General features: G+C 48.9%; 1 protein-coding gene across 2 annotated transcripts in view; it reads left to right on the top strand.

The window, feature by feature from the left end:
• LOC122927090 (keratin, type II cytoskeletal 3-like) overlaps window positions 1-15,576 on the top strand; it is a 72,572-nt gene extending 56,996 nt beyond the window's left edge. For both annotated transcript variants that reach the window (XM_044278671.1, XM_044278670.1), the window contains exons 7-9: window positions 12,055-12,204; window positions 12,505-12,639; window positions 14,260-15,576. In XM_044278671.1, coding sequence (XP_044134606.1) covers window positions 12,055-12,204; window positions 12,505-12,639; window positions 14,260-14,601 — 627 coding nt within the window. In that variant the 3' untranslated portion in view covers window positions 14,602-15,576. The remainder of the gene's footprint in view (window positions 1-12,054; window positions 12,205-12,504; window positions 12,640-14,259) is intronic.
• Window positions 15,577-15,965: the final 389 nt, after the last annotated feature.

Here is a 15,965-nt window from a genome sequence, read left to right as displayed (position 1 = left end):
AATCTTCTTGTAGACAAATCCTGATGAACTAGAATGCATTGCTATTTGTTATATACACTTGAACGAGGTGATAGATTCCCTTTAATTTTGTGTGCGGTTTGGTACTTTTTTGTAGGTTTACTAACAGGTGCCAGAGAGTCAGAATTCAGGAAACAAGCAGATGACTAGCTTATTCCCTTCAAAATTGACACTAGCTCTATAAAGGTTTTATGATCCTGTAGTGTAAATGGTAATGGCATTGAAGATTTGTAAAGGCGTTGTTTAATACCAGCATTATGCCCTCATAGGGTAAAAGAAAATTATAGGAGCTCTAGCCCCCCCTCTTTGAGCAAGATTTTCCCTGAAGAGGCTATAACGAATTCCAAAAAAATTTGATTCAGTCGGTTCACCGAATTTTCCTAAAAGATTTGATTCGATCCAGATTTATTTGCAGCAAATCACAGTAAATAAAAATGCTATTTCCTGGCTGCAGAGAGCCTGTATAGTGGTGTAGAACACTGTGTCTTGCAGTAACACACATAGGGAGTCTGCTGTGGTAGTGAAACAATACTGTGAGTCCATATGACATGCAGATGACAGGCGTCACTCTTAGAATCACTGCACACTTCACTTATTTGGGCAGTTAAGGGGCCAAAACTGACCAAATAAATCAAGTGTGAGCTCAGCCTTACAGGTCGATGTTAGCGGCAGGTATAAAGAACCGTGCAGAGGCTCAAGATCCTACTGTAGCGTGAAAGAGCGCACTCCTTTTACACCATCGTCAGCTGATTCGACATAGATGTCTACAGAACCTTTTCTATGAAACGCTTATAAAAGTTGAGTGTCAGCAGTAAGTTTGTTTTGACGTCACTGATTATTTTGTCCTTCCTCTGATCCATCAGAACAATAGCCCCCAGAAAAACAGATCCTGTCTGTTGAGCATCTGCCTTCACTCAGTCAGTATTTGGTCAGTAATCCATCAGTATTGATAAAGCCAAAAAAACAGGAGTGGATCCAAAACAGAGATGACAAGTGAATGAAATATTTGCATGTCTTCTGTGTTTTGTACCCACTCCTGCTTTTGGCTACCAAATCGTAAGCCAATTCTGATGGGACCATACAGGCCTTACAGCTGCTACACATTTTTCCTTAATTCTGACAGATCAGAAGGGTCAAATAAATGATTATGTGAACCAGGCCAAAAAGGCAAAATAATGACCCAGTTATAGAGTGGGGAGGGTGGGAGAACAGATTTAGAAGTCCACAAACCAGCCCAATGACATAGTGTTAAGGTAGCAGCAGCATGAGGAGACCACAGAGTAGCCCAGTGACATAGTGGGGAGGTGGCGGCAGCAGCACATGAGGAGATCACAGAGTGGCTATTTACATAGTGTTGAGGTGGCAGAAGCATGAGGAAGCCACAGAGTGGCCCGGTGACATAGTGTAGACATAGCAGCAGCATGAGGAGGCCACAGATTGGCAAGGTGACATAGTAGGGAGGTGGCAGCAGCATGAGGAGGCCACAGACTGGCAAGGTGACATAATGCGGAGGTGGCGGCAGCAGCAGCAGCATGAGGATGCCACAGAATGGCCCAGTGACATAGTGTTGAGTTAGTAGCTCAAGGAGGGTGTGCTTTGCGGTGTACGAGTGGCTGAAATGCATGCAAACTTTCCTGGCCATTTCTAGGATGTCTTGCAGATGAATGAAAGACTTCAGGAACTGCTTGACAACCAGATTGAAGACGTGTGCCATGCAGGGCACATGGCTCATCCCTCCTTGACGCAGCGCTGACACCATGTTCTTCCCATTGTCGGTCACCATGGTTCCGATTTTGAGTTGTCGCAGAGAAAGCCAGGATTCAATTTGTTGATGAAGAACACGGAGCAGTTCCTCCCCTGTGTGACTCTGTTCGCCAAGGCAAACTAGGTGCAGAACAGCGTGACACCACCGTGCCCTGCACATGTGGTATGCTGGTGGGGCACTGTGCAGTGGAGGCTGAGGACACGGTGGAGGATGAGGAGGCAGAGGCGGACATTGTCGCAGGACCAACGGCGAGGCGGAAGCGGCGTCACCTAGTCAAGGGTACGATTTGGATGGTCAGGAACCACATTTACCCAGTAGGCCGTGAAGGACATATATTGTCCTTGACCATAGTTACAGCTCCACACGTCGGACCTTCTGTTCTACATATTTCTGCAGGGCTGGTAATGCCTTTTTGGCAAAGAAATTACGGCCTGGGACTCTCCACCTCGGCTTGGCACAAACCATCAGTTCTCTGAAAGGTGCAGAGTCCACCATTTGGAAAGGGAGAGACTGCAGCACCAGCAACTTGGCAAGGAGCATGTTCAGCTTCTGCGCCGTTGGATGAGTGCACGTATACTGTTGTCTCTTGTAAAACACTTCGGTGGTCGATTGCTGACAGAATAACTGATGAGGAGTAGGAGGGCGAGGAGCAGGAGCATCAGAACCGGTAGATGATGGGAAGAACAGACAGCTCTATTTGTTTGAGGTGGTGGAGCCTTGACTGCCTGAAATTCGGTGCGTGCCACTGGGTGATGCAGTAGTTGCTATGGCAGACTGGACCACCACAATGGAGCCACGGTTCTTCCAGGCCACTTCATGGCGACGCTGCATTTGTTGACGCAGGGCCGTGGTGCCAACATTGGCACCCTAGCCACGCTTTATATTTTGCCAAAGATTCGGCAAATGGCATTTTCACCTCCTCCAGCGGCTTAACAAAAAACTGCCACTTCGCCGAGTAGGTGATTTTACCCCCAACACTCCGCACTGACTGACTGCTACCGCTGCTGCCTACATGAACCCCTGAACCACTACTTTCGGAGCAGGTAGGCTCCTGTGAAGAAGGTGGTCTACCCTGGGCATGTTTGGTTCCCGACCTCCCACTGCTGCCACCCTGCTGAATCACGGCCACGCTCCCGACTTGCTCTGTCCACTGCTGCCTCATGTGCAAGCTGCCACCCTCTTCTCCGGATGATGATGAAGCCCCTTCGTCACCTGGCTCCCAATTGCGATCAGCTAACAACCGCTCGCAACACCAGCTCCCACGCCACTCTCCTCATCACTATTTGCCCGCCTACCAAAGGGAGCGGGGGATGTCTCCTTCAGATCTTTGCTGGGCCGTAGCTCCTGACTGTCCTCTAGTAGCTCATCCTCGTTGTATAGTGGAGCTGATCCCACAGCATATAATACTTCTCTGGCTGAGGTAACAGAAAAAAGCAAAGGTAGGTTGAGGACAAGTGAGGGCACAGGGCCTGATCCTGGGCCATGCCAACTAAGGGTTGTGTCTGATGAACTCACGACTCTTGGCTGGGGGTGTCTGGTGTCACTTGGAAAGAAGTGGATGACTGAGTCAACCATTCAAGAACTGCTGGGTTGCTGGTCAAGACACAACCGCTAGATCCCACCAGGAGCTCAGGCCTCTCGAAGTGACCCCTGCTGCTGTAAGCTGTGTACCTGGGTGGGCTCCCCAGGATACAGCGAAGTCACAGACGAGAAAAGTGACACAAACTCCAGCTTTTAGTAACCAATAAAACTTTACTAAACATTGACAACCAACATAACGATGTAAGAATACACATGGTAATATTTCCCCACCCTTGAGTCCTGTCCTAGTCCGGCTAGCTAACCCTAACTCGGTGGCGTGCACAGCAGAGCCTGAAAAGTCGATACTCTGCCGCGGAATGCAACAACCCTGACCAATGGCGCACACAGCAGAGCCTGAAAAGTCGATACTGTGCCACAAACAATCCCGGGCAGCCTGCCGAATACAGATCCTACCTATCTAACTAATGGCAGGTACAAGCTCAGTCTCAAATTCTTCAGGTACCACTAAAACAGTGCGATGAACACATCAAAACCCGGGTTCACTGACCTGACACCATCTGGTAACAGAGGATGTCTCTCATCAGGATAGTTCCAGGCCTGTAAGCACACCTGCGGCCTTCTTTCAAAGCTCCAATCAGCTCTGCTGGATACAATCCGTTCTCCTGAGGATAGGAACTGGGTACGGAATGGGTGACAGACCCTCTGTACTATCACCACGATCAATGCAGGACACTCCAATGCCGTGCTGAGACTGGCTTGTGTCTCACACACACCATCCTCCCAAGATGTCTGACTCTCTCCTTCCTGTTCTTCTCAAAAAACAGCCTGCATGAGTCATCAGCTCCTTTGCATATTGAAATTCAGCAGTCACTTGAGCTGTGTGGGGAAACAGAGGCCTCTATTGCCCAAAATGCCAAATGGCAGTTCCAATACAATTATGCACAAACATTATACAGGAAGAGCTATTCCACAATCTCACATGCCACCCCACTAGAGGATGTATCTGTAGAGGCACAACAGCATTGGGCCTCGCTGACATTCTCAGATTGAGGGGCTCAGAAATACTGGGGATGTCAGGCATATTTGACAAGGGAGGAGCTGTTGAGTGCTCAGCATTGCACCTATGTGGCAAACCTGCCACGGTCGGAATCTCTGTGGACACCTTGGCCGGGACAACCCACCATTCCTTCTCTTCCTCATCTGAGAGACTTTCCTTCATACTCTGAGCGTGAGGAGGCACCCCTTCACGCACACAGGCTCATCAAAATTGCAACGTCTAAACATATTACGGTGCAAGTTTTGTAAGGGTCCCTATGTCCCTACTGGCTCTACCTCATAGACCGGAATAGCGGGGTCTACCCTTCTCTTCACCGTGTATGGAACCGCCTCCCACCGTGCATCCAACTTCCCAGACAACCGTTTGGCTTTGACCATCACCCGATCACCCAAGGAATACCCATATTTCTGCACTGGTCTTGGGTTATGGTGTACCACCTGTCCCAGGCGCTCCTCCTCAACCTTGTGAACCGCTCTCAGCCGGCGGTGGGGCTCCTGCACCCACGCGCTGGTACTTCTCGTGGGGGCTCCATCGGTTTAGGCATGTGGAGATCTTCAATCTCGCGTCTGGCTCTTCCAAACATGAGCATATGTGGAGAGTATCCGGTGGTACTGTGTACCCTGTTGTTATAGGTCCACATCAACTTGGGAAGGTACGCGGGCCACCAAGCTTTTTGACTGTCTTCCACAGCATCTTAAGCAAGGTGCAAGGTGCAATTTAAGCGTTCGCATGCCCCGTTTCCTTGTGGATGATATGGAGTGGTGCGGGAGCGTTTAATCCTATACAGCTGGTACAGTTAGTTCATTAGAGTACCCTAAAATCATGCTCCCTGGACAAAATGAATCCTCCGTGGACATCCAAACACCTGTATAAAGTGTTTACAGACAGCTTCGGTGGCCGACTGCGGTTTGGTCTCTGGTGGGCACAGCCTCCACATACTTGGTGAAATGATCTGTCATGACTAGACAGTACAAGTGTCCCGAGGTAGAGCATCCAATCTGTACATAATCGATCATCAGATTTTCAAGGGGTGCTGAGGTGCGGATGATCAGCCCGCAGGATCGAGACTTAAGACATGCCGCGGCCACCATGTCGGCCAGATCTGGACAGTATACCAGCCGTTGGAGTCACTTGAACGTTTTGTTGCTCCCGAAATGAGCTCGCTTTCATGAGCTTCCCTGGTGGCCTCTGGTCCCAAGGACATGGGAATGACAATCTGTTGCCGGTACTGCAGCTCTGACTGTAAGTAAATGGTCCAGCACATGAGGCCCTGGGTAATTGAGAGCTTGTCCCACTGCCTCAACAACTTCTGACCCTCTGGGGTCAGACAGGCTCGTTCTTTTGGCCGAGGCCAGATCTTGCTCCCATTCTTTCACTTTCCACAAATCCCGGCAGCCATTCTGGACTCTCTCCCAATCAGCCAACATTTTCCCCACCACCAGGGTTATTCCAGATGCCACCCTACTTGAATTTGTTACATCTGGGAACAGAGGTAAGTGACCAAAATCAGGAGTTTCAGTTTCCTCTAACTCCTCATCGGCTCTGAGTCGACTGTCCTACTGGAACTTGAGAGATTGCATCCGCGTTGCCGTTCTCCCTACCGGACCGGAACTTGATGCGGTATTGGTAATTAGAAAGGCAGGCCAACCATCTTTGCTTGAGTGCACCGAGCTTGGCATTCTCCAGGTGTGGCAACGGGTTGTTGTCTGTCATAACGGTCACTTCTGAACCAGTCACGTATTTCGCAAACCTTTCGGTCATGACCCACACCAGTGCCAGTAGTTCCAGTTTAGAGGAGCTATAGTTATCAGGGTTGCGTTCTGACTCTCTTAGGGACCGGCTCCCATAAGCGATGACTATCTCCCGTCCTTCCTGGACTTGGGATAGTACGGCCCCCAGACCATGTAGGCTTCTGTCAGTATACAGCAGGAATGGCGTATCAAATCGCGCATAGGCCATGATCGGGGCATTGGTCAGCGCCTCTTTCACCGCTTCAAAGGCCTCTTTTTGCCAGGGTCCCCAGTCAAAGGGATGTTTCTTCGGGCCCCCAGCCGTGCCTTTTAGCAACTCGTTTAACAGGCCCACTAGATGAGCAAATTTGGCCATAAACTTCCTGTAGTAGCCAGCCAGTCCCACGAACGCCCGTACCTCTCGTAGTGTACTTGGCCTGGGCCACTTCTGAACGGCGTCCACCTTGCTGGGGGCCGGCTTTACCCCCTTCTGGGTGACCACATGTCCTAATTACTCTATCTGCTGTCAGAACAGGGCTTGATCTTGAGCCCATGGTCTCTTAGCCGTCCCAAGACTTGTCGCAGCTTCTGGAGGTGATCTTCAAAGGAGGCCCCAAACACTACTATGTAATCCAGGTATATCAATACTGATTCGAAGTTGAGGTCCCCCAGACAGTGTTCCATCAATTGCTGGAATGTCCCCAGAGCATTGGAGAGGCCGAAGTGCCTCTGTTTGAACTCGTAGAGTCCCATAGGTAGAATGAAGGCCGTCTTAGCTTTGTCCTTCTTGGCCACCGGCACCTGCCAGTACTCACTAGCCAGGTCAAGAGTCGAGAAGAAATTTGCTTGGCTTAGGGCTGACAATGACTCCTCAATCCGCAGGAGGGGGTAGGCATCCCGGTCAGTCTGAGCATTCAGCTTCCGATAATCCACGCAGAACCGGAGACTCCCATCTTTCTTCCACACCAAGACTACCGGAGCAGCCCACGGACTTTGACTCTCCTGGATCACCCGATTCTCCAACATGCTGGCCATCATATCTTTCACCTCCTGGTACATCTTAGGTGGGATTTGCCAGTATCGTTCCCTGATCAGTGCAGCATCGCCGGTTGGGATTTCGTGTTCGATGGCAGTAGCACACCAAAAGTCCTTGTCATGTCTCATAAAGGCCTCCTGAAATTCCCAAAGGGTGTCTTCCAGCAGCTTTTGTTCCCCCAGGGTCAGGGTTATGCATTCCACCCCCATCTGGGCCATGATCACTTGACCGTTCCACTCCGCTGTCAGGGTTTTCCTTGAATGGATCTCCACAGCATAGGTCCAGGCTGATCTCCTATCAGGCTGTAGCTTGAAGCCCCTTTGATGAGCGATACCCCCTTCGGACACATAAACTGGCCAGCAGGGTGTTTCTGGGGATGGTTAACTCGCAGTCCTCAACATTACAGCAGCGTACAGGCACACATCCATCCTTCACAATGGCGAGGGCCCGTGCTACCAGTGGGCGAGTCTGCGTATCTTCTTGATAAGCGGGCTCGATCAGGACCTCCAGTCCATTCAATCATCGTCCAGCCCCCACCGGCAGCATCAATATTCGCTCTTGTCTAGGGGGGATCTTCACCGGGTTCCTCCGTGGCATCCTCACATCTTCAATGGTCCGACCGCACATGTTACTCTTTTGCAGGCTATAGCTCCTCACCATCTGTTGTAAAACCTTCTGGGTAGGCCGGTGTGTGGTGGCCCGTTGCCAATACTTCGGCCCTTCCTTGGCATAGAGTTGATGGTCTAGGTCTCTCAGTACATTAATGCCCAGGGTCACGTCCATTCCTTTCCGGGACGAATAGCCCACCAGCACGGCCCCCTTCTTGTCGATGTCTTGCCCAAACAGTCGGATCCGCATCCAGACAATACCACGGACATCCATCTCTCTGTTATCGGCAGCTGTCAGCCTGATGACGCTCCAGTTTTCGGGCTCCATCATATGCTGTAAGTGCCTCTCGAAGAACTACAGAGGCATAAGGGTGCATTATGACCCTGTATCGACGAGGAAGCAGACCTTCCGGCCTTCCAACTCGGCTTCTAATACGGGGCTGCTGGCATACAGATCATGTTCTTTACGCAGAGGACTTAACTTCTGGTGCACCGCCGCAGGACGCCCAGCTACTTCAGCTGTTGGAAGTTTAACGTCGGCTCAGGCGCTACTTGTTCTGGGCACTCTCTGGCCATATGGCCGTACTTTTGGCAAGCCCAAGCCCGCCCCCTCACCTGGGTTTGTTCTGGGTGGAGTGGCATGAGGTGTGGAGACCGTTTCCGGAGGCCGGGACGGCTCTGCCTTTATCTAGGTCACTTCCAGACGAAGCTCTTTCAATTCTGCCCACAGGGCCTGGACCACATCCTTTAAGGACTCCGATTCTTCAGACTCCGAACGGTCCCTTGTAACATGCGTGCTATTTACTACTCTCGCTGCCGCAGGTATGGGCTCTTCCTCTCTCTCTACGCCGGCTAAGTAGACGTTGTAGAATGTTATGTCGTTCATTGTTCGGGTCATCTCTTGTAATTTGTCTTGTAAGAATTTATTAAAGAGCCCCACTATGAACTGATCTCGTAGTAGCCGGTCCACCTCCCGGAAGGCGCCCATGGTCTCATCGTTGTATCTCATTCAGCATCTCCTGTAAAGCATTGGAATATTGCATCAGGGTCTCGCCCTCTTGCTGGGATCGGTTAAAGAAGTGACTCCATAACTGTACCACTTTGGCACGCCCCCCTTGGGCTCTCTCTAACAGGGAGAATATCTTCACTAGGGTATCTCTCTTGGAGTCAGGCCTTACCATCACTGTCCGCCGGAATTCACCCTCTAGGGCTCCTAATGCAACCTCTGCCCGCAGTTCGGGGGTCAGGTTACACATTTTAACTGCACTTCGCACCCTTTCATTCCAGTCCTGCAATGTCAGGTCATACTTTTGCAGATGATGCAGCAGTGCCCCTATGGGGATGTATACTACTGGGGTAGCCATTTTGTTGGGGGCAAGCTGGTCTTGCGCCTGTGCACCCTGGGCTGGGTCCTGATCCGGCACCACTGGCGCCAGGGGATGGTCTCTTTGCATATTGAAATCTAGCAGTCACTTGAGGTGTGTGGGGAAACAGTGGCCTCTAGTCTACCAAATGGCAGTTCCAATACAATTATGCACAAACATTGTACAAGAAGCCACTCCGCTTTACTCTGCTGCGACCTGTGACTGTACCAGAAATATTTAGGCCTCTGCCAGTTCCCTGTGTAGGACCTGTCACTTCTCTGTCTGACATACTGTTAGATTAAATGAATAAAAAGGAAATTAATACACCCCAAAAAAGGCTGTCATTTACTAACCTCACCACACAACGGCTAATAAGCCCTTATTTTTTTCCACTAATAGAAGCCAAAATAGGCTTTGGAACATATAACTGCACCGCACAACGGCTAATAAGACGTACAAATATTTCCTAGTAATACACCCCTGTTAATGGCACTTGCACCCCAATAACAAGCAAGGTTTGCTGGAATTAGAGGTATCATCTATTGCAAACCTGAAAACAGCACTACAATGGCAATTTGGATCCCCAGTCAGTGCAGCAAAGTGTAATAGAATCACTTCAATTACCCAGGTTGTACACTCTCCTATTGGCAGGCCCGTCGCTAAGGGACAGGCAAAACAAGCAATTGCTTGGGGCCCGAGCTGGTTGGGGCCCCGAGCTGGACGGGGTCAAACAGAGTAACTCAGAAGATTCGATGGTATATTCTAACCCCTTGCCTGGGGGTTAGAATATACCATCGGATCTGAGTTTTACGAGCTCAGTGAGATCGCAAAAACTCAAATCCAATGGTATATTCTAACCCCCAGGCGTTCCCATGGTGACGGGGACGCTTCCCTGGGGGTTAGAATATACAGACAGGGCCATGCCGCTCACAGCAGTATATTTTAAACCAATCAGTAACTACTTTAACTTTATTCATTGCTCATTGCTGAGCTCTTAACTTGGATTATTTGGATATCTCTTACTTTGTCTTCGCTCCGGTAACTAACAGCAGGCAGCGGGGGGCGGCGCTCACTCACTGTCACTGACGTCAGGCGCCTGCTCCTCCCACTAGGCGGCGCAGGCGCGTGACGTCAGTGAGTGAGCGCCGCCTGCACTGCCTGCTGTTAGTTACCGGAGCGAAGACAAAGTAAGAGATATCCAAATAATCCAAGTTAAGAGCTCAGCAATGAGCAATGAATAAAGTTAAAGTAGTTACTGATTAGTTTATAAATATACTGCTGTGAGCGTCGGGGAGGGGGATCTGTGGATGGCACTGTAGGGGGATCTGTGGATGGCAGTGCCATCCACAGATCCCCTACAGTGCCATCCACAGATCCCCCCCTCCCCTAAACATTGCCATCCACAGATCCCCCTACAGTGCCATCCACAGATCCCCCTACAGTGCCATCCACAGATCCCCCTACAGTGCCATCCACAGATCCCCCCCTCCCCTAAACAGTGCCATCCACAGATCCCCCTACAGTGCCATCCACAGATCCCCCTCCCCTAAACAGTGCCATCCACAGATCCCCCTACAGTGCCATCCACATATCCCCCCTCCCCTAAACAGTGCCATCCACAGATCTCCCCCCTAAACAGTGCCATCCACAGATCTCTCCCCTAAACAGTGCCACCCACAGATCTCCCCCCTAAACAGTGCCACCCACAGATCTCCCCCCTAAACAGTGCCATTCACAGATCCCCCCTAAACAGTGCCATCCACAGATCCCCCCTAAACAGTGCCATCCACAGATCCCCCTACAGTGCCATCCACAGATCCCCCTCCCCTAAACAGTGCCATCCACAGATCCCCCTACAGTGCCATCCACAGATCCCCCCTCCCCTAAACAGTGCCACCCACAGATCTCCCCCCTAAACAGTGCCATCCACAGATCCCCCCTAAACAGTGCCATCCACAGATCCCCCCCTCCCCTAAACAGTGCCATCCACAGATCCCCCCTCCCCTAAACAGTGCCATCCACAGATCCCCCTCCCCTAAACAGTGCCATCCACAGATCTCCCCTCCCCTAAACAGTGCCATCCACAGATCCCCCCTAAACAGTGCCATCCACAGATCCCCCCTCCCCTAAACAGTGCCATCCACAGATCCCCCTCCCCTAAACAGTGCCATCCACAGATCTCCCCTCCCCTAAACAGTGCCATCCACAGATCCCCCTACAGTGCCATCCACAGACCTCCCCTAAACAGTGCCATCCACAGATCTCCCCCCTAAACAGTGCCATCCACAGATCCCCCCTAAACAGTGCCATCCACAGTATTTGCACTGTGCATGGGGGGGGGGGGCCTCCATGTCTATTTTGCTTGGGGCCCCCAAATTCCTTCAAACGGCCCTGCCTATTGGACCCTGTTCTGCTTCAATACTGTGGAATGATTCCTCCCTATCCTTTCCCTGCACCTTGAATAATCTTTCCCTGAACTTGTAAATCTTTTTTTCAGCACAATAAAGTCTTTCCTAGCACTGTCCCTAGCGCCTGCTGACGTCTATCCCTGCACTAAGTACACTGGAAGATGGCAAAATCCAAGATGGCTGAGGCTATTTATAGGGCTGTGACATCACAGGGCTGGCTGGCTGCTGATTGGCTGCATGCATGACATTGTGGGTGATCCCTCATTCACAGAGTTCCTTGCTCCATGTCCTAACATGTTCAGCAGCCATTTTTTACCATGAAGCGTGAGGAAATTCGGATTCGGTGTGAATCAAATTTTCCCTGAAATTCGGATCGAATTCCACTTTGTCAACTTCGATTCGCTCATCTATAGCTATAACTTTCCCAACAATAACAACTGATCACTAGAGCTACCAGATGCCCGACCCGCAGTGTCCAGCTGATTACTGGGTCTAATTAACAAAAAGTTGTCTTCTTTTCCCCCAGGTAAGGATTTCTGTTTTTCCTGCGTGCACTATCGGTTTCATCAACATTAAAAACTATTCTCGGAAAATGAGTGTCTCCATCCGAACGAACTCTGGAGAGCTTGTGTTCACTGCTGAGCTGCCCTTATCAGGCTCTGAGAAAATTATTGAGGTGAGGTTTAAAATCTGAAGGCATCAAATAATGCAGGAGGCCCATTGCTTTCTTTAAAGTCATTTGCAGACAGTGATTCTTTTTCTCTGATGTTTGCATCATCCATGGTACAACATTTATTAAGGTCCATCCATGAATTATTCATATGAAGGTGTGCCGTGTGGTGTTCCATCACCAAAGAACACAAGCAAGCATCCTTGAGGCAGAGATGCTTTGATTTCCTTGAATGAATGTATGTCGTTAACTTCAGTTGAATATCCAAGTCAAAACATTGAGTCAATATCCCTAACTTTTCCACAGATACTCAGTGTAAATGGATCTTGTCCTGTGGCCACGATAACTACGGAGGGAGCAAATTGTGATGTCAATTTCCAGTTTCCCATGGACATGGAGGCTACATTGAAAACTCTTATCTTGGCTGCATTCGTGTACATGGTGAGTTGTAGATACCAGGGATGGTCCTAGGAAAAAAACTGTGAGGATCTACATGGAGCAATTCCATCTCCAGCTCTGTAGTCAAAAAGTATTTCTTATAAATATGCACAAACATACACATTTACCACAGATAGGAGCTCCAGCCGTGTGTGTGTCCGTAAGTGTGAGGGAAACTATCTGATGATTGTTCTGGTGGAAAATGTCCATCAGATTCCTACAAAAGCTGTTCAGTGGGGCTGTACTTCTTGAAATGGACTCTCTCTGATTCTGTAAACATCATTCTGTTTGTGGCTTAACACTTCATGCAGGTTACACAGTACATATACTGTAAGATATGACACTGACACTTGGGGTACAGGATGATGACACTGACACTTGGGGTACAGGATGATGACACTTGGGGTACAGGATGATGACACTGACACTTGGGGTACAGGATGATGACACTGACCCTTGGGGGACAGGATAATGACACTGACACTTGGGGTACAGGATGATGACACTGACACTTGGGGTACAGGATAATGACACTGACACTTGGGGTACAGGATAATGACACTGACACTTGGGGTACAGGATAATGACACTTGGGGTACAGGATGATGACACTAACACTTGGGGTACAGGATAATGGCACTGAAACTTGGGGTACAGGATAATCACACTGACACTTGGGGTACAGGATAATCACACTGACACTTGGGGTACAGGATAATGACACATTGACACTTGGGGTACAGGATAATGACACACTGACACTTGGGGTACAGGATAATAATATTGACACTTGGGGTACAGGGTAATGACATTGACACTTGGGGTACAGGGTAATGACACTAACTCTTGGGGTACAGGATGATGACACTGACACTTGGGGTACAGGATAATGACGCTGACACTTGGGGTACAGGATAATGACGCTGACACTTGGGGTACAGGATAATGACACTGACACTTGGGGTACAGGATAATGACACTGACACTTGGGGTACAGGGAAATGACACTAACTCTTGGGGTACAGGGTAATGACATTGACACTTGGGGTACAGGATAATGACACACTGACACTTGGGGTACAGGGTAATGACACTAACTCTTGGGGTACAGGATAATGACACTGACACTTGGGGTACAGGATAATGACACTGACACTTGGGGTACAGGGAAATGACATTGACACTTGGGGTACAGGATAATGACACACTGACACTTGGGGTACAGGATAATGACACTGACACTTGGGGTACAGGGTAATGACACTGACACTTGGGGTACAGGATAATGACACTGACACGTGGGGTACAGGATAATGACACTGACACTTGGGGTACAGGATAATGACACTGACACTTGGGGTACATGATAATGACACGCTGACACTTGGGGTACAGGATAATTACACACTGACATTTGGGGTACAGGATAATGACACTGACACTTGGAGTACAGGGCAATAACAAACTGACAACAATTCATTCACATACAGTACAGGTATAACAGACATCTTGAGATGAACCATTTCAGAGCAGATTTAAATAAGATGATGTTACACCGGTTACTCTGTTCTCTATTCTTTTGATAATTATATCTTATGTTGTTTTTTCCCCTTTTCTGAACAGAGATATCAACTGAGTAAAATGTCTAGCAGCAGCAGCTCCTCGGCTTATCACAGGGGTCGGAACACTGCCAATCACGATGACGACCACCGTTGGGGTCATGGAGGCTTCAATGGACATCTTGGTGGTGGAGGTTTTATTGGAGGGTACGGTGGAGGAGGGAACTTTGGAGGTGGAGGAGGAGACTGTGGAGGAGGGAACTCTGGAGGTGGAGGAGGAGACTGTGGAGGAGGGAACTCTGGAGGTGGAGGAGGAGACTGTGGAGGAGGGAACTCTGGAGGTGGAGGAGGAGACTCTGGAGGTGGAGGAGGAGACTGTGGTGGTGGAGGAGGGGGCTGTGGTTAATTGTGTTTCTTAATTTCTTGTGTTCACCATCATTGTGGCAGTCAGTCACTTTTACCCTATGTCAGAATCCTCAGCCACCCCAACATCTGTCTCTGTGCTCTCACTTAGACCTTATACTGATTTCTTGGTTCTCTTTGACAGTTCTTCACAGACTATTATCCATGTCATGTACAAGGCCGTAGTATACTCTAGCTGTTCTATTTGATATGGACATCTAAGCTGAAAACTATGCCAAAGCTTCAAGAATGTTTTTTTCATATCCTTGAGTTTACAAATTCCCAAAGTAATTTTTTTCATTTTCAAAACTTTAGCCACGAGGGTCACATCCATAACTATTCCATCACATACAAAAATAATTACTAAAGAAAACAAATGCAGCTCTCACCTGTTACATCTGTTGTGAGCTCGGTTATCAGCCTGGACACGGGTGCTGCCTGGAAATTGAAAAAAGAGTGAAAAGTCCAGCTCTAAACAACAGTGAGTACTTTATTTGCATTGCGGTAAAAACTTCCAACTCTAAAGTGCAGGAAATAGTCTACGCGTTTCGGACCTTAATCATGACATGCATCACAATATTAAAGTTTCCTATATACTCCTCCTGCACCTATCCACAATGATTAAGGTGTCACAGGATCGGAAACTAATTAATAAAATCAGAACACATGATATTCTTCCTTAAAACATTCACATTCTCATAAAATCAAAGATCCAAACAATGCAATGGTTAGCGGAGAATTTTTTATCAGTAATGCTGTAAGATCAAATCACGTCTCTTATTTAAACCTGTAGGAAAACATGTACCTCACTGGAACATCCAGAAAGCCCCTCTATTCGCAGGAACCATCGAAGGACCACTAACGCAAGGTTATGTGGAATGTTAGTATACAGGGACACCACGTCTGCCGTGATCCAGGCACACGTGTCTCTCCATTCAAAATCCTCAAACGCCTGCAAGACCGACCTGTGTCCCTGATATATCCAGAAAAAGTGGAACAAGGGGTTGGAGAAGGAATCTACCCATTCTGGTAATTTTTTTGAAAATGATCCTATCCCCGCTACTACGGGTCTCATAGGCGGGGGGAAAACATTCTTATGAGATTTTGGCAATGCGTGAAAAATAGATATAATGGAATGAAGTACATCGATATAATCTATTTCTTTCTGATTGAAAATTCCCATCTCCAAACCCCTAGCCAAAATTTGTGAGATTTTTTCCTGAAATGATAAAAGGGGGTTGCCACTTAGTTTTTTATATACTGACACATCATCTAACATTTTCTCCACCTGTGTTCTATAGATGGAACGGTCTAACACTACCCCCCCCCCCCCACCCCTTATCAGCCCCCCCCCCACCTGGGGGCATG

Source organism: Bufo gargarizans, chromosome 2, assembly GCF_014858855.1.
Source record: "Bufo gargarizans isolate SCDJY-AF-19 chromosome 2, ASM1485885v1, whole genome shotgun sequence".
Lineage (NCBI taxonomy): Eukaryota > Metazoa > Chordata > Amphibia > Anura > Bufonidae > Bufo > Bufo gargarizans.
This window is presented reverse-complemented; position numbering and strand designations above follow the sequence as displayed.